Here is an 18,781-nt window from a genome sequence, read left to right as displayed (position 1 = left end):
TAATTACAAAAAAAATTAACCCTTGCTCTTAAGGGCTGATTATGGTTCCACGTTCACAGCAGACGCTTCAACGCAGTCGTGAACCTTTATGGTCCTGCGTCGGGTTCTAGTGAGCGGACCAATCACAGCCCTTGCGGCTGCATCGCCTCAACGGAAGGTTACAATTTTTGGGAGGCGCACGTCAGGCCCTTGCGGCGGACACTAGGAGGGTCCGCAAGGACGTAAGGGGTCCGTAACCCCTCATGCGTTGCGTGAACATGGAACCATAATCAGCCCTTTAGGCTTCCGACATGGAGGCGATGTACAAGCACTATTGCCATATTTTGTTGTGTTGGGAGTTTGCACGATATTGTTTGTGTATTTTTGTACATAAGAGAGAATGATACCAGTGTTGTCAGTGTATTTTCCATGTTACTAATCATTTGATTATTTTGATGCGTTCTATCTTTAAGTTGTGGTGCTTCACGTGACGTTAGATGCCATGCTAATGTACACTACGATGAACACTTGTGTCACATGAACAGATATTTCAAGGTGGTTGTCATGGTTTCAGAAGAAGAGATGGGCCTGTAAGTAAAAAAACAAATAATAATAACAGTTATAGTTATATTTCATAATTATTATTATTATTACAACTATAAAAACGAATCTACACTTATAAATATCTACTGATTGTATCTTAATTGTGATTAATTAAAGTAAGCTGTACTTTTTGTATTCCTAATTGAAACATAGCTGTAACATATTTCTTACAAATATATTACAAATATATTAGAAACAAATTTAGGAGTAATAAAGTGACTTAGCTTCAAGGTAAGTGAGTTCCACGCCTCATATTTGAGAATCAGGACACTGTAGCGATGAGACCGTAGACCACTTCCACCCCAGGGATGACTGACTATCAGCGGCCATTAAAACGGCTGCTTGTTATAAGAGCCGTATATCTCAGTGACGCCACAAGGATGTCAGGAGTGTTGCAGTAGACGGGGGAGGTAGAGAAACAGCTGACGGAGCGTCTCGTTAGACTCAAGAGAAGTTTGCAGGGTAGAAGTCTGGAGTAAGCAGATTTCTCACCAGTGACTTCACCAATTAGTCTGTTACTTTGTACTCTGTGGTCATTCGTGATATCAGTTTGATGAGCACACTCTGTGAGACACGTTTATAAGCTGTAGATGTATACGAAGTAGCAATTAGACATACAGTAAGAGATGGAGATAGGGTTAGTGGGAATTAGACAGACTTGAAGTGTTAAGCAGGTGTACAGAAGGCGAGAAGTAGATTCATGCAAATAAGGAATTAGACAAACAGTAAGAGATGCAGATAGACACTGAAATCGTGGGAAGTGGGAAATAGACAGAGAGGAAGTGGCAGGTGGACAGGAATTGGTAATTAGATGTAATGATGTGATGTGGACACACAGGGAGTACAAAAGCAGATGTACAGAAAGTGTAAACCCGACGCCAGGAAGTGTGCGGTGACAGGAAGTCCCTCTCGCCGGTACAGATGAGCTACAAGGAGGAGCAGAGCCGTGCGCGCGCCGCGCCAGCTGAGCAGCGCCAGCAGCGAGGCCACAGCAGCAGCGACGACATCACCTCCTTCTCCTCGGCTCCGAGCCCATCCCCCCGCCCCCCTCCCAGAGCCCCCCCGCCGCCCTCCTCCAGTCCCCCATCCCGCCCCCCTTCCAGTTCACCGACCCGCAGCCGACCGTGCGCTTCTCCCCGGAGCACATCCCCCGCGCCCGCATGGCCTTCCACCCCCAGCACCCCATCATCCCCCCGCCCCCGCCGCCCCGCCCAGGCTGCTGCTGTCGGGCCGCCCCCGGCTCCACCAGGTGCTGCCCCCCAGGACGAGGAGCCGCCGGCGGGGATGACCCACGAGCCCCAGCGGTTCCAGGGCGCAACCTTCTCCCGAACCCCCGCTCGGGGACCCAGACGCTGGCCGGCCGGCGGTCCCAGCCGTCCTCCCGGTCGCCCAACTCCCCCGCAGATCAGCCAGCCGCAGCCCCTGCGGCAGCCCTCGCCCCAGCCCTCCCCGCAGGTGCTGAGGCCCAGCCACCTGGTGCTGCAGCGGCACCACCAGCTGCACCACCAGCACAGCTACCAGGGGCCCCTGCCGCCCTCGGCTCAGGAGCCCGCGCCCGGCCACACCCAGAGCCACTCTCTGGGCCGCAGCCCCGCCGCCTCCCACACCACCCGCACCACCCGCTCACCCACAAGAGCTACGACTCACCCCTGATGGAGCTGCAGCCAGCCGAGGGTGAGTTCTGTGGTTCTGGTTTCATCCACTCTTTCAGGAATATGCTTCCCGCTACAGAATCCCTATTTTATCATAATATGTATGCATTATAAATAACTAGGATCATCTAAGTGGGGAATGCATGTTATGTTTTTTTACATGACAGCAAAAGAGGATCTTCAAACTGACAAGTGCATGTAGCCAGCGTATAAGTGAACCAGGCATAAACCCGCTACAAAGTTCACATCCAAGGCTCTAAATTATGCAGCGTTGTTACAACGGCAGAGTGGGAAGCGATACCATAGTAACAGAGGTGCAAAAGTGTATCTATTTCGATGCCAGCAGATTAAAAGATGGTTAAAAACAAATAAGCTGCTGAACAATCAGCTTGCTCAGTGTTCAGGTGGTTCTCTAGTATAAGTGCAAATCTGCTTTCACCCGGTCCTCTAGTGATGTTGCTATGTTGCTATTGCTATGTTGCGATGATGATGAAAGAGATGACGGGGATGATAGTGTTTATGATAGTGATTATGATCGTGATGCTGAAGGTGATTTATGTTTAAGTTCATGGTGAGGTTGAGCTTGTTGATGTGCTCCCCCCAGGTAGCCCCTCCCCCAGCTCCGCCCCTGCCCCCCTGCGAGCCCCCTCCCCTCCCAGGCCAGCCCCACCTCCTCGAGTCCAACCACATGAGCGTCAAAAGGCTGCGCTGGGAGCAGGTGGAGAAGTCTGAGGGCACCATCTGGGGACAGGTGGGGTGATGTCAACGTGCACACACATTCTCACACATTCACACACATACAAAAAATAGGTTTGAAATTTCATTAGTCAGAAACCACACTTTTCAGATGGTCAAACCAAAGCCAAAACAACATTTTCACTAGCCTAGCTTAGGGTAAATTTACATTGGTTTACGATCGTACACTACTACAACTTATCATCACAAAATGGTGATCGCGTCGGCAACAGAAAAAAAATCCCATGATGCATGTTGCCGAACTAGCCCTAACACACACACACACACACACACACACACACACACACACACACACACACACACATACACATACACATACATATACACACACATTCATAAACACACACATACACACATTCACACACACTTTTTTGTGCTTGATTTACTGTGTGACTATGTTCTGGAATAATAGTAAAAAGAATTGCAAAGACAGCTTTTTTTATTGTGAAATAGCGGTTCTTAGATTTTTTATGTTTCTTGTGGCTCAAACTGGTAATTGGCACACATTCTAACCAACCAGCAGGCCCCTTGTGTATTCAATTAGACCACTCAACATGCAATAGAATGCATTGGACCCACAAATAAAGTTAGTGTCCTGCTTGGGTTTGTTTGGCGTGCAGCTTGGAGAGGACTCGGACTATGACAAGCTGAGTGACATGGTGAAGTACTTGGACCTGGAGCTGCACTTTGGGACTCAGCGCAGATCCAGTAGGTTCAGTAGGCTCACTGCATTATCGTCATCGTCACCATCAAATGACCCCTGAGATAGTTTGTCTTGTATGGTGCCTACTGTCCTTCATATATCTGACCAGTGTTTGTTGTTGGAAAATGTCCTTGTAATTGATGTTGTTTTGTTACCTCCAGAGTCTCCATGTTCTTCATTAACCAGCCTTGTCCTCCTGATCAAATCCATTCTCCATAAGGCACCACCTCCTCCTGCTCCTCCTCCTCCTCCTATGCCTCCTCCACTGCAAAGCTCTGTCATTGAGGAAAAAAGGCGACAGGGCTTTTATTTTGAAAAATAAATCCTTTATAATTAGAGGCAGATATATTGTGTGTGCAATGACAGAGCTTTACACAAAAGTTCCATTCCGTTGACCTTCCACAACCTGCTTTCCCTCTAGAGTGTGTGTGTGTGTGTGTGTGTGTGTGTGTGTGTGTGTGTGTTTGTGGTGTGTCTGTGTGTTTGTGTGTCTGTGTGTGTGTGTGTGTGTCTGCGCGTCAGTGTGTGTGTATGTAGTGTCCTCTCTTGGTGCCTGGAGAACGTAACCTTACCGTGTTATTGAATGTATCAGTGTCCCCCCCAGAGCCCACCTTCCTGCCTGAGAACTTTAAAAAGAAGGATGTGGTGGAGATCCTGTCCCATAAGAAGGCCTACAACGCCTGTGAGTAGCCGGCTGGATGTGGAGGGTGGAGGTCTGTGGGGAGCAGGCTCTGAAGGGCCCCGTTTTTGGGATACGAGGTCGGACCGCAAAATTCTAGCTCTGTTAAGAAAAAAGTATCCCTTGATTTTTGAAGGGACACGCCTGATATTGGGAGTGTTATTTATCAGACTGCCTATCTTCGATTGTTAGTTTGATATCATTTTTAAATTTGAATTATTAGACACCACTCATCCCGCCTTAAACCAAATCCAAACTGATGATTTTAAGATTTGGGTACCGCATAAGAATCCAGGTGTGGACAGAAAATCCAACACGGTCACAGCCCATGCCTATCTTTCAGCCTTCAATCATGTTGAAGGCATCCCCCCCCCCCCTTCACCCTCACACCCGGAACCTCTATAACTGTAACCTAAACATCACCCCTCCTTCCTCCTTGCTTGTCGTCCCCCCCCTCCCCCCACACACCCCCCCCACCCTCCCACCTGGAACCTCTGGAACTGTAAACCCACCACCATCCTTCCTCCATCCCCCCTCCCGCCCCCCCCCCCCCCAGCCATCCTGATCGCCCACCTGAAACTGTCCCCAGCCGAGCTCCGCCAGGTGCTGATGACGGTGACCACGGAGCGCCTGGAGCCCGCCCACATCAAGCAGCTGCTGCTGTACGCGCCCGACGAGGAGGAGGTGAAGCGCTACCGGCAGTTTGACCAGGACCCCACCAAGCTCAGCGAGCCCGACCAGTTCATCTTCCAGGTGACTGACGGGTCATGTTAGGGCTAGTTCGGCAACATGCATCGTGGGATTTTTTTTTCTGTTGCCGATGCGATCACCATTTTGTGATGATGAAGTTGTAGTAGTGTACGATCGTAAACCAACGTAAATTGACCCTAAGCTAGGCTAGTGAAAACGTTGCTTTGGCTTTGGTTTGACCATCTGAAAAGCGTGGTTTCTGACTAATGAAATTTCAATCCCTATTTTTTTTGTATTTGATTAGAAAATTAACAAGGGAGTTATTTGAAGGATGTGGAGCTCTAGTTGTCGGGACTATTTACACTCAATACCGAATTAATCGATAACTTAATAAAACATATGATTCACATTGTCTACGTTAGAACAGCCGTAAAATACATTTGTTGAAACACCTCATTGCTGACCGTGCCTCAGCCAATTATCAAACTAAAATATGAAAAGGAAAACGGAATAGGAAGGTCTAACGTTTTTCCATGGGTTTTGACCGTGTCCTCCAGATGCTGATGGTGCCAGAGTACAAGACGCGCCTGCGGAGCCTCCACTTTAAGACCACCCTGGCGGAGAAGACGGAGGAGATCAAAGTGGCCTATGAGTACATCTACAATGCCTCCACTGAGCTCAGGACCAGCAAGAAGCTGGCCAAGATCCTGGAGGTAGGAGCAGGAGCCAGGAAACTGAAGTGTGTGTTGTTTGGTTTTAGTCGTGGTGCCAGCAGATCTCAATTCTTATTAATATAACTGTTATGTACTTCTGCTGTAATACCCATGTTTCCCCTCAGGGGTTAAGGAGTGTTATCAGTTCATTATTTAGTTTAATACCTACATTTCATACAGAGAAGAAATCGATAAAGCGTACACGTTGCAAAATAATTGCCTCCTTCTTTACTCAAGCGCAACTAATCCTGTGAATGTGTGAGTGACATTCTGCTGCTGTGTCCCACCCAGTTTGTGCTGGCGATGGGGAACTACCTGAACAACGGCCAGCCGAAGAACAGCCGTACCACAGGCTTCAAGATCATCTTCCTCACAGAGGTACCGTGGACGCCTGTCAGTGCTGTTGTCTGCTATCCGATCATTTTAGAAAGAAAACCATGTGTGCTAAGGTGTCGGGACATGCCAGATGTCTTAAGCCGTACCTGTAGTTCTCCATTAGCAAGACAGATAACCCATCTATCTGCAGGTATCTGGATCCACAAGTCACTTTGTGTAGAAGTCTACTCAATGAACTTGCAGTTATAGCAGCGACCTCTTACCTCTTCCAGCTGAGCACAACCAAGACGGTGGACGGTAAATCGACCTTTCTTCACATCCTGGCCAAATCTCTCTGTGAACACTTTCCAGAACTGCTCAACTTTGACAGAGACCTCACAACGGTGCCTCTGGCAGCCAAAGGTACAGCACTCATACATCGGGCAGGTGGCTGATTAACATGCAGGGACACCGTGTTCAGATTCCCTGGTGATCGGTTTTATTTATGGAAAGTTTATTTTTAATAATTTTGTTTTAGTTTGCGTTGGATGTAAAAGGAGAGGGAAGTGTAATCCTCATAGTCAGTCAGGTCTCAGTCCTGTCCTAGCCGTGCTCTGTTGTTAAACTGAATTACTGGAACCCACTAACTAATGCTACTGTTGTTGTTGTTGTTGTCGTTGTCCAGTCAATCAGAGGGCGGTCACATCGGAGCTGGTTGACCTCCACTCCACCATACAGGACATACGGACCGCCTGCGTAAAGATCCCTGCCACCTCCGAGGACCACTTTGCCTCCGTCATGAGCGTATCCTTCCAGCCAAAGTAGTGCCTCGATAAACTAGAATCTGTTTCCAGAAGCAGTGATGGAATGAAATCCCACCGTGTGGGCAGACATTTATTTTGCATGCATGTGTGCTCGGACGTAGACATATTATGCAGATACTATGAACACTAACGTATACAAAATATATTTCTGTATACGTTAGAACATTGGATCGAATCGCGTCGAATCGTTCCATATTAAAATGTATCGTCCCTGAATCGTATCGCAGCGCATGTATCTGGATACGTATCAGATCGTCCTAAAGGAGAGAGGCACACCCCATTCATTTCACTTTACTGTTTAAAATGCATAACACACAAACACACTCGGGACCCAATAGTCCGACCCTTGACCCCGGGCCCCCAGAGCTTCCTGGAGAACAGCCACCCTGCAGTGCAGTCCCTGGACGCGCTGCAGAACCGCGCCATGGAGGAGTTCTCCAAGGTGGCCTCCTACTTCGGGGAGGAGAGCAAGGCTACCAGCACCGAGGTCTTCTTCGGCATCTTCACCGAGTTCATGTCCAAGTTTGAGGTGAGACAAACCCTCTTTTTTATTTAGTTACAAAAAGCCACAAGGGTAAGCTGTTACCCATGGAAAGTGTTTGATCAAAGTTTGTCTAAAATAACCCTGGTCCGCTCCATGTTAATCTGGTACAGTAGCATCTTGAACAGTATTAGCAATAACCACTGAAGTCCTAATATCTTAAGTTAAGTGCTTTAGACCTTTATTCTTAAAAGGGACATATTATACCACCAGGTGTGAGTGTGATTAGCAATTACACGCCTCACACCTGAGGGGTATTCCATCAACCAAGCTAAGCGCAAAGCCAGGCTTATTTTGCTTAGCCTGGCTTCTTTCAGCTAGAGTTGCGTTCCATTAACGTGACTTAAAGGAACCTCCGCTAAGTAACCATGGCAACTTATCCGACCAAACTAACCTGAGGGGTATTTCATCAACCAGGCTAAGCGCAAAGCCGGGCTTATTTCGCTTAGCCGGGCTTCTTTCAGCTAGAGTTGCGTTCCATGAACGTGACTTAAGGAAATCTCCGCTAAGTAACCATGGCAATTTATCTGACCAAACTAACCTGGTCGGTAGCAGGTTCCACCAAGCCTAGTCCTCACGATTTAGTCATAAATGTAGGCTACATATATGAAGTACAAACAGCGTATATTTTCACTAAGGGTCTAAGATTAAATGATGCAAATAAAATAATTAAATGAATTGCTACATTTTTATACAAATCTATGTATTATAACAGAATCAGGAATTAGCAGTTGGGTGAATGGTCTAGCACTTGCCCTGTGGTACGCGCGGCCCGAGTTCGCATCCAGAGTATTTCATAGTATTCTTGGCATTGGCTTAATTTTGTAATTCCCTTTATTAATTTTATTAATTCCCTAATTAAGAATATTCAAAGAAATGGATAATAAATGGCATGAAAAGTTCTTTGATTTCTCTAGTAATCCTTCCTATATTACTAATTGTGTGGGGATAGAACCCCGGACGACCGGGTGCAAGTCTGACACGTTAACTCGAGACTATCTCCCTGATTACAAATCTATGGTCAATATTAAATTAAAATATTACTAATATAACAGGATATTCCAATTCAGAGTTCAGAGCGTGTTCAGTGTGTTTACGTGTGTGTGTGTGTGTGTGTGTGTGTTTGCGTGTGCGTTTGCGTGTTCACATGTGTATGTGTGTGTGTGTGTGTGTGTGTGTGTGTGTGTGTGTGCTTCACAGCGAGCCCTGGGTGAGACCAAGGCGTCTGAGAACCCGCGGAGCCCCCGGCTGGTCTCCCCTCTGGCGTGGTAGGAACAGCCGTGATCCCCCCCCCGACGGCGTCGCGGCTCCTAGTGGCCCCTCCCACATCGAACCCCCCCCCCCCCCCCTCTCACTTTGCTCTCTTCAACCAAAGTGCCAAGATTACACCACCCAGATTACACCACCACACGACCTCCACTGCCAGGGTCCCACACCTCAACACCCCCACACCGCTAGCTAGAGCTCGTTAGCCTCCCGGTTCAGAGAGAGGTTTCAGGTCAAAGGTCAAAGGTCAAAGGCGTGTCCAATGAGGAGAAAACCAAGGGGTCAGTTTTACATTGATGTGTGTCTCTTTGTAGAGAGTCTGGGGCCAAGGTGCCTGGATGTGGACTGCACTGTTTTCAACGCACCGTCTTGGTGTCTGTTGTGAAAGAGTGAGAGAGTCATAGGTAATAGCAATGAGTGGTCTAAATATACAATTATTACTTTGTTTTATGTATGATTACGCAGTAAAAAAAAAGAAAAAAAAGAAATATATATTTTCTATCTGATCCTGTTCAAGAGTTGTATAGATTAAAAGGTGGATATATAACATAGATATATTATACATGCCAGTTGATTGTACTTGTCACTGTAGAGACAAGATATGCAGATAGCAACAGGCTATACCAGGGTTTGGCAGATTACAGTTAACTACAGTTATGCTCTCCCTTCCAGACCCCTATAGAGGACTATTTGACTATATTGGTTGTAGAAAACATTATGTAGGCCTACAACAATATGCAAAAATCTCTACAAAAAAAAAGTACACCAATATTTATGGGGGTTTTAAAAATGTTTAAAAAAAAAAAATCAACATGAATGCCGTCCGTTGTTTGAAACAAACAAGTTCCAGAAGTTTGCTTAGTTCAATGTTGCCGGCTTGTTACAATAGACGTACCATTAGTTTCACAAACACACTCCCGCTGGAAGAGCTGAGCCGCAGGTGGAACGACTAAAATAAATTGCGACTGTAAATAGATATTTTCTGACGACTCCATTTTCACAGATTGAATGAATCACATACAATGTAGCGATGTTGCTATGGTGTTTTTCTAATGTTGGCGTTATTGACGTTAAACGTTCCTACAGTTTGCTATGCATTCTGTCTCTTTTTTGATGATATGCTATATTTATGCTGAGACTCCCGTGAGCACACACTTGAAGCGTTTGGTTATTGCACAGCTTGAATCAGGCTTTAGAGGTAACTGTGATTGTGTGTTCGAGTGTACGCTGGCTGCGGACAGTGCACTACAGTGTTTCATTGGTTTATTTTTGTCAAAGTCATTTGCATGTTGTGGAAGTCAGTGTTGTAATTTATCTGCTCTTGTTTAGTTTAATTTTATAGTTGTTTTAAAATAAAAACGAAAGTCTGTTTAATGTTTACTGTACAACAATGTACTGTTGTCTCTGCATTATTTGGAAAAAGGGCCCGAAAACACTAGCACATTCAAAACGGTTATTAACTTTTTCTACTGATTGAACGAGAAGGTCACTTTTATGTTAATATATTCCAATTTAATTTAACAGTGTAAGATCGTCCATATACTTGGGTCAGATGAAACGTCCATTAGTTATACTCACCTAATAAATTATTAAAGTGAAACAGAAGGGGAAAGTGTGTATTTTTGTGTGTGGTGTGGGTGAGGCTGCACACCTGTGATGCATTGAGCAATCAATGCACAGGTTAAGGCAGCCATCCCCACACACACTCCAGAGATCTGACATGAGAGCATGGAACAGACTTCCAAACTCTGCATTAACTAACACTTAACTGTAAATAATGCCTTTAAATTGCACTAATTGTTTAGTTGGCCAGTACGAATAAAGCATCCTAAATAACTGTTGGACCAATATGCACAACTTCTGGTCAGCCAACCAACCCCTAACACCAGGTGTACATTGGTTTGGATGAGATGACTCCCCCTGTTGGTTAAACACATGCTATTACATCCAAAACCTGATTGGCTAATATAGTGACCAGTTCATCTGCTATGTGTTGATGTGACACACCTGTGGTCCACTTATTGAACCTAAATGAAGAAAACCTTAAAGCATTTGTATAAAAATAAAACAAAAATGTTAAAGACTGGTCAGCGGGTTTGGTTTTCCTTCGTGGTAGAAAAAAATAACTAAAAACTCCTATTTGTTTAATTAAAAAATAGTCCAGTTATATAGAGAATCTAGTTTACTAAATTTTATTTTGTAGGTTCTAGTTGAAGTGAAGAATATGCATTATTATCAGTGTGCGATATACGGGGGGGTCCGGGGCTGGGCCCCCCCGATTAACCCATGAGACCCCCTGAAAGCCTCACAAGCAAAATTTGAAGGGGGTCTCAAATTTCGCCAATATATATTTTTTTATTGTCACTAATGCATGGTCATTTAAATGTGTTTAAGCTCACCATGTCCAGTATTCAGAATAGGGCCCTATCTTGCGCCCGGTGCAATTGACTTTCTACACCGACGCATGTGTCGTTGCTAGTTTCCACCCGGCGCAAAGCTGATTTTCCCCCGCAGCAACCAGGCACCACTACACTTGCGCCTGGAGAGGCGTGTCGGCGAAAAGCAGGGGCGTGTTCCGGCGCAAATGATACTTGGTGCTATTTTAGTGATCTAAAAAATGCGCCAATGCAATTGCGCCACTGACCGAAAAATACCTGGTCTATAGGGGATAGCGCAGTTATTGTTGCTATTTTGACGTGCCATGGCAGGTCTAGGCTACAACATAGCCTACGCTTACACACACGTAGGCTATACACACAGGCATGCAAACTAGTCACCGTTTTTTAAACAAAATGGCCACTTGTGTGATTCGTGGAGATCCATTGAGAAAACATTGGGGGTCGGGGGGGTCTACAGTCTGACAAAAACTACGACGAAATCTTTTGACACTTTCGTCAACGAATAAAAACTAGACGAAAATGTAAGCGGGACGATTTGGGAAGCGATCCAATCAGAACTAAGCTCTTTATGTGGGGAAGTACTGATCGTCCCATCCGGCAGGTCAACTAGCAGGTGCTTGCTGCGTCGCAAGCAAGTGTCCCTTTGTAAACAGTTTGGCGCAACAGTCACCGGTTAAAACACAACCAACTTGAAGTCATTGGCCGACGAGTCTGCCATTCGTAATATATTACGAACAGTAATATATTACTATTACTTGCGTGGGGTTAGAACCCCGGTCGACCGGGTGCAAGTCCGACACGTTAACTCGAGACTATCTCCCTGCTTTAAAATACATAAGGACATGTTATTTTAATTCTGATTTAACATTAATTCCATGTTGTTACTTTTCAATATCAGTCATTAGGCTAAATAAAGTCACGTTTGGCAATTAGCGGAGTTCAAGTAACCTATTCTCGCAATATAGACCCTAAAGGTCTAAAGGCCCTCCTCAAAACAAAATTACAAGGTGTCTTAATGTAGTGTAGGCTATCAACCAATGACCAAATTACTAAACTAATTAAAGGCCATGACACACTGTTACCTTCTGTTAAATTCCTTATTTCTGGGTCAGACTGGGAATAAATTCTGAGGTCTTGGTTAAATACATATCTATGGCAGCAGGTATCAGTATACAGCTGTGTTCCCATGTCAATGCATGATTAAATGCATGATTAAAACATATCTAAACATATTTTGAATGTCCTACGTCAGCAACAGCCAATGGCTTTTATATAAGCCTTCCTTCAATTTGTTGATAGGTCTACTAAGTAAACGAAATTTGGGTTATGGTTATCAAAAATGTTCGTCGCGCGCGTTCTTCGCACGCCCGCTGACATTTTGCAGATTCTCTCTCCAGCCAAAGTCCCATTAAGGCAACCCTGCCTTAATGACACATCCAATACTAACTTGAGCGACTTTGAGTAACATCTCGTTTGCTAAATGACAGAATGATAAAAGACGAGCATGCTCGTCATCGAACAGTGGACTATGCGTGTCGACGTAGTAACAGTTCAGCGATTATGGACAGTATATTTCATTAAACACTCAGCTTCTGGTTAGTTCAACTTTGAGAATAGATTACATAGACTTACATCCTGATTCTACTGTACTGTTGTTGCATATTTTGTAAATAAATTTTGTAAATAATGTTTCTTGCATTTTCTGATATTGTCCTTTTCTGCACAATTTCTGTAGGCATTGCCACTTTTCATTTCACTACACATCCTGCATGTGTATGTGACAATTACAATTCTTGAACTCTTGGACTTCCTTGTTAAATGACATGTAATTGATTCAGTGTAGGCTACACAGATACACTGCACACATGAAAAGCAAGTTGTGCAATAATTTTATGAGAGCAAAATTAGATCTGCTGGCTCTATGACATCAGTATTTTCCCCCAAATGCATGTGCTCACCCAAAACGCCTATAGCAACTTATATTATTGAAATCCATGCCCACTGTGCAACCCGGTATCACGCCAAACGTTCTCCCAGCATTTGGTGAAATGTTTACGTAGTCTTTATTATCTGAAGGGGAAATGCAATATTTTAGGGCAGATTCACCATTAAACGTGTTTCTAATAACATTTCTAGCGAAAAATATACTTTTAACTTGCATAATCTTCAGTCAGTGAATGTGTCTGATCTTTAGTTTGATAATTGATATATTTTTTTCGGTCTCGCTAAGCATGTTTCAACGACGTCTGGTTGCTAGGGACGCTGCTATCTTAAACTAGCAGCTCACATGCTTTCTGCTGTTGTGTTATTAAACCGTTACTTTATGAACTTTTCATGATACCATCTTATTAGAAACACTCAGAGCAGGGATGATGTCTTGTTTAGATTGATTCAGGTTAGCCTGCTGCAGCCACATCCTCTCTGTACAGTTGTTAGCAATTAGCATTAGCTAAGCCTGGCCATAGAGGAATTAAACACCAGCGAAGAAGAAGAAGCCTCAGCTTGAAGAGCACACCCAACAGGGAGCGACAATTAATGTCAATGTCAACAACTCAACAGGCAGCGTTGAAGGATTAGAATCTTCGATCTTCCGATCCAACGCAGTCTCACTCCGACAACGTCAAATCCCGACTAGTGGCAAGGGCACTTTAGCGTCAGTCACTGACGGGAAAGGGACCCTTTGGCGCCTCCTGCAGACGGAGAAGGGATTCAATTCACTACAATGTAATGCCATCCCGTCGATGTTTGTCGTTCAGACCGGCTGCTCCAGCAGCCCATTCACTCCTGTATTAACCCGACTACGGCTCTAGTGGACGTTGTGAGCGTCTTTCGTATTGGATAGGATTGGATTTAGGTGAAAATGGCAGACATACTTTATAATAACATGGTTGCTATGACGGTTGCTATGGACGCTGAACCAGCAGTTAGCGTGCCGTTTAAATCATGGCTATAAATGTTTTTGCTGATTATGTTATTTTATGTAACCGTGTAATGATGTTCTCTTATTAACGTGAAATCAGGACGTTTTGACGAGTTTTCAGTGAGACTGTGTTGATTCTCGCCCACCCATCTTGTATTTAATAAACCATTTTCGTTGCTTCGAGGAGGTCTGGTGGTCTCCGTATATAATAAATAAATAAATACATATATATAAAAATGAAATAATGGCCAGGTCATGTAGTCGATGGCAACCACCATAGCGCCAGAATCCTGCGCAGCCTGCCCCATATTCTGTCGAAAATAATTTCCAGATTGAAATGCATTGGTTTAATTCACTCTGGTTTAATTCACAGCCCATTCACTCCCGTATTAACCCGACTACGGCTCTAATATAAATAATATTGATTATTAAATTATTGCACAAGTTAAATTTGCTTTTCATGTGTGCAGTGTATCTGTGTAGCATACACTGAATCAATTAGGCCTACATGTCATTTAACAAGGAAGTGGCAATGTCTACAGAAATTGTGCAGAAAAGGACAATATCAGAAAATGCAAGAAACATTATTTACAATACAAAATATGCAACAACAGTACAGTAGAATCAGGATGTAAGTATATATATATATATATAAAACCAGGATGTAAATATGTATAAGGTCTGAAAAATATGAAAAAGCAATAATAATGATTATTACTACTTAATACGTGACAAATGAGTCTATTTAAATAAAGGCTAGTCACCTCCCAAATAAAGTTGCGAAAGCACGGCGTGTCTGATTTTGTTGTATTGCTCTTTACTTACCACTGCATTAATTTTGTTATTATACAGGCCAGAGGATGATCCACCAAAAATATATATTTTTAAATTTTATTCATGTAGCCTAGTTAAGAGAGAGAACGGTAAATAAACTTGAAGGATTTTTACATCGGATAGCCAGTGGCATTATTGTCATGACAACAGAGCAATAAAGTCAAGGTAAATCAACTCTTTCTACCAGTCAGACTCATCACAGGTCGCAACACTATATATAACCTTTAACGTTCACCCAAAGTAACATATTAAGTAGCCTTAATCAAGTAAATAAGTTGATGAATATATAAATGAATCATTACATGCATACATGAATCACAGCGCGATAATAATTCCAGTGTTGGCGCCCATTGGCAATTTATTCACAATCAGTTGTGGGAAAGTGGCAGAAATAGACTGTATAACAGTTATGAATTATGTTCATTATTTAGGCTATTTGTTTATTTATTTAGTTTGGCTCTCCTTAAATTAAATTCACGCTTCAAAACGCACGACTTTTACTTCTAAAGCGAGCTTTACTTTGAAGGCGAGCTGTCTCTGTTTCCGGCTCTCGACTTCCTTGTTCAAATATCATTGTACAACTTGGTTAATGAAACAAGCTGACGCTTTGGCGCGCTGAATTGCATTGCACGTCTCAGACAATGAAATTAGGCAATACCCCCTAAACTGGCCTGTTTCATTATACAACGTGAACAACTGTAAATGAATTATACTTCGTACACGGACCCACATGCATATTATGAACACAAGTCGACAACGATAATGTATACAATACTGGTAACAAACGATGTTTGTCAATGTATTGCCGCATATAATTAAATAGACCCACAGTTGCGGCCATCGAGGACTGCGTCCGCATATGTTTTAAGTTGTCTTTGCCACAATTTACATGACGAATCAGTGTTTCTGAAGTTAGAGAAGAAAACGCTATTCCATGTGTTAATTATGCCTATTATTTGGCCATAAACTGAGCCATTTGAAGTTTGAAATTCATGTGGTCATGCATCTGTCTCAGCGGAGACTGCAAACGCGCTGTCAAAAATCAACTCGTCAAGTCCAAATGCGCCACTCTCATTGGTTTATTGCATGTTACGCCCAAAACACACCTACGGCTTTCAGCCCAACCCATTTTAGATTTGCGCCGGGCGTAAAGCTCATTTATCTCGCCGTCATAATAGCAACAGCGCCATAGAACCGCCCACAAAGTACTTTGACTTTGCGCCTTGACGTCTGCTGTGCTATAGGCCTACTGCATAAGAAACATTTAGATCGATATTGCGCAACAATCGGGAGATGGGGACCCCCCGAATATTGAAGGGTATTTCGCACACTGATTATTATCCACCATCAGAGAAACAATTAGACAATTCGGAGATAAGTAACGTAAGTAAGTAACACGAGGAGCAGGTAGTTACTTATATACTTTATTTTCTTTGGAAATGAACTATAACCAACCATTCATATCACATCGTTTATTCAACATTTTAAGCTCACTAGGCTAGCATATACAAACAAAACTAGCGAGCTTAAAAGAAAATTTGCAGCATTATCATGTCTAGTTGAATGGCATTTGTTCGTCTCGGGGGACACAAGGACTGTCGACTGTAGCGGGATAAGGCGATGAGGTACACCAGTAGAGAGCAGGGGTGGACGTCGGACTTTAACAAAGCGTGATTGTCTACCGAAAAAGCGTTTCAAAACAGACGAACGCGTCCCCGTCTCTCGCTTCTTGGTACCGTGTTGGTTCGGTGAGACCAACCAACCCCTTCAATCATATTCAAGGAAAACAAAATAAAAAGTCCCAAGCGGAGCATACACATAAATGGACAATAACACGGTCGTTTTTATTTCTGACCTGGCAGAGACAAAATGAAAATCTAACACCACCTCACTACCGAGTTTATTCATCGTGACATTTCGTTTTGATAAACCCAGCTCAGCGGAGAAAGACACGGGCAAGCCCTCTAGAGACCTCGTGCTACACTAGAGTGCAATATCCAGTAAAGTGATTAATTGAAGCGTTTATAAGCACGCAGAGAAATCCTTTTCTCCTACCTTTTTCCTTTACATTCACTCCGGGCTTTGACTTTTTTTTTGCCTGTAATGCCCCGGGCAAAACCAGCATGTGTCAGATACATGGAAGAGATTGGAAAGGCAGAATACATGTGGGCTGTAGGGGGGGGAGAGATGCTACAACACTGCTCAAGCCATATGGCTCTGCCAAACATCTGCTTGTCAGTGCAACCCTCACCACCCCATTCATCTCTTACTACGGAACCCTAACTGGTTAGTTCCGGTATAAAATGGGGGCGCGGTCCCCCCCCCCCCCCAGAACCGTAACTGCTAAGTGAGTTTTCTTTTTTAGGAAAATACTGATCACATCCGTGGTCCTTCCCAGCCATATTGTAAATAATATAGGGACAAGACCATTATTAAAAAAAAAAAAGGGTTTCTGGTAGAAACCGGTTAAGGCATGATTTGTTTTTCAAGGAGACTGCAAACTTCAAGGCCATCAAGACACAGGGAATGTGTGGTTTTCTCTTACTTCAATAAATACAACCTAGAGAGACGGCCGAGGGAGGAAGGGTTTGGAGACGGAAACCAGACAGGTAAAAAGGTCAACCGAGCGGTTTCAGACGACCGGATCCCGCAGTCACCAGCTACAACCTCGGCAACACTTTTGGTTCGCTCAGTTTCCTCTGCAAAAAATAAATCACCCGTGGAAACAGTTTTTTTTTTTCTTCCCTCGTTCCTCTCCACCCTGTGTAACAACTGACTTTGTAACACAAACAGCCCCGCGGCTTACACACCCAGACATCTCAACTGTACAAGGACCACCTCACTTCTCCCAGAGGCAAAAACTAAAAAACCTTCCTCCACCACAACCCCTCGCCCCAGTGGAATGGAAGCAATGGAAGCTTATCAGCACTTTGTTGGTGGGCAGCCTTCTACTGTAACATGAGCAGACTTCGCCCACCCTGATCGGCTCTGTATGCATTTACTATTGATATACTGTCAGGGAACTGATTCATTATGCATCCACAGTCTCAAGCTGAAGCTTCTAGAATGTAATATGAAGCTTGTCACGTGTGTGTGTGTGTGTGTGTGTGTGTGTGTGTGTGTGTGTGTGTGTGTGTGTGTGTGTGTGTGTGTGTGTGTGTGTGTGTGTGTGGCGTACAGCAGCGGGTGGGGTCTGCGGTAGGGAAGGGACAGAGAGTGGATCACAGAGGTGGTGGTGGGGATGGGATTGGGGTGGGTGGAGTTCACTAATCCCCTCCCTCTGTCCCGTCCCCGTCCTCCTCGCTCTCTCTCCTCATAGGACGGTGGTCTCGGTTTCCAGGTCAAGGTCTTTGAGCGTGAAGGGAGGGAGGGTGGAGGAGGTGGAGGTGGTCGAGGAGGGGTCTTGCTGCTGGTCCACATCGAGCACAGGGACCAGGGCTCGGGTCAGGCCTTTGAAAGACATGGCCGGGTCTGTGGAGACACACACACACACACACACACACACACACACACACACACACCCCTGGGTTGATCTCCTGCTAACAACAACATCACGCACACAAACTGGGCTAAATAAACAAATTGTTGGGAATTACACTGATACACATTGTGGATGTGGTGCCTGGGTTTCTATTTGATACATGTCACCATGCACATGTACATGAATAGATGGCTATACAAATGCACACTTAAGTAAGACTCTCTTCCAAGCTGTTGTGTTGTTAACTGGTGTGTTTCACATGCATTTATGTTTCAGGAATGACGCACACACAGGACATGCTCAGGAAGCTTGGAAACATTTAAGCAGCAATTTCGTTTTGCCATTCGATTATAACGTCCCTGAGAAAGCCTATCTGCGATTCAACAAGCCAAGTTGGGCAGTGTGTTTTAGGCGTTGTGACCGTTA

At 44.4% G+C, this 18,781-nt stretch overlaps 2 protein-coding genes across 5 annotated transcripts in view; one reads left to right on the top strand and one right to left on the bottom strand.

Moving 5' to 3' along the window:
- grid2ipb (glutamate receptor, ionotropic, delta 2 (Grid2) interacting protein, b) overlaps window positions 1-8,994 on the top strand; it is a gene marked incomplete at its 5' end in the record, with an annotated part of 47,252 nt that extends 38,258 nt beyond the window's left edge. Inside the window, 18 exon segments of the mRNA XM_084485876.1 lie at window positions 525-569; window positions 1,504-1,532; window positions 1,534-1,565; window positions 1,568-1,600; window positions 1,603-1,787; window positions 1,790-1,837; window positions 1,840-2,188; window positions 2,191-2,256; window positions 2,843-2,985; window positions 3,611-3,698; window positions 4,286-4,375; window positions 4,929-5,125; window positions 5,620-5,775; window positions 6,067-6,153; window positions 6,384-6,513; window positions 6,776-6,894; window positions 7,279-7,443; window positions 8,656-8,994. Coding sequence (XP_084342002.1) covers window positions 525-569; window positions 1,504-1,532; window positions 1,534-1,565; window positions 1,568-1,600; window positions 1,603-1,787; window positions 1,790-1,837; window positions 1,840-2,188; window positions 2,191-2,256; window positions 2,843-2,985; window positions 3,611-3,698; window positions 4,286-4,375; window positions 4,929-5,125; window positions 5,620-5,775; window positions 6,067-6,153; window positions 6,384-6,513; window positions 6,776-6,894; window positions 7,279-7,443; window positions 8,656-8,727 — 2,034 coding nt within the window. The 3' untranslated portion in view covers window positions 8,728-8,994.
- Window positions 8,995-16,284: 7,290 nt separating this feature from the next.
- Window positions 16,285-18,781, bottom strand: part of arhgap17a (Rho GTPase activating protein 17a) — a 34,461-nt gene continuing 31,964 nt past the window's right edge. For 3 of the 4 annotated variants that reach the window (XM_084485638.1, XM_084485639.1, XM_084485641.1), the window contains one exon: window positions 16,285-18,345. In XM_084485638.1, coding sequence (XP_084341764.1) covers window positions 18,188-18,345 — 158 coding nt within the window. In that variant the 3' untranslated portion in view covers window positions 16,285-18,187. The remainder of the gene's footprint in view (window positions 18,346-18,781) is intronic. The other variant, XM_084485640.1, reaches the window with a different exon arrangement.

Source organism: Micromesistius poutassou (assembly GCF_964030765.1).
Source record: "Micromesistius poutassou genome assembly, chromosome: 21".
Classification (NCBI taxonomy): Eukaryota; Metazoa; Chordata; class Actinopteri; order Gadiformes; family Gadidae; genus Micromesistius; species Micromesistius poutassou.
The sequence above is the reverse complement of the archived record's forward strand: the minus strand, read 5'-3'. Positions and strand labels throughout refer to the sequence as shown.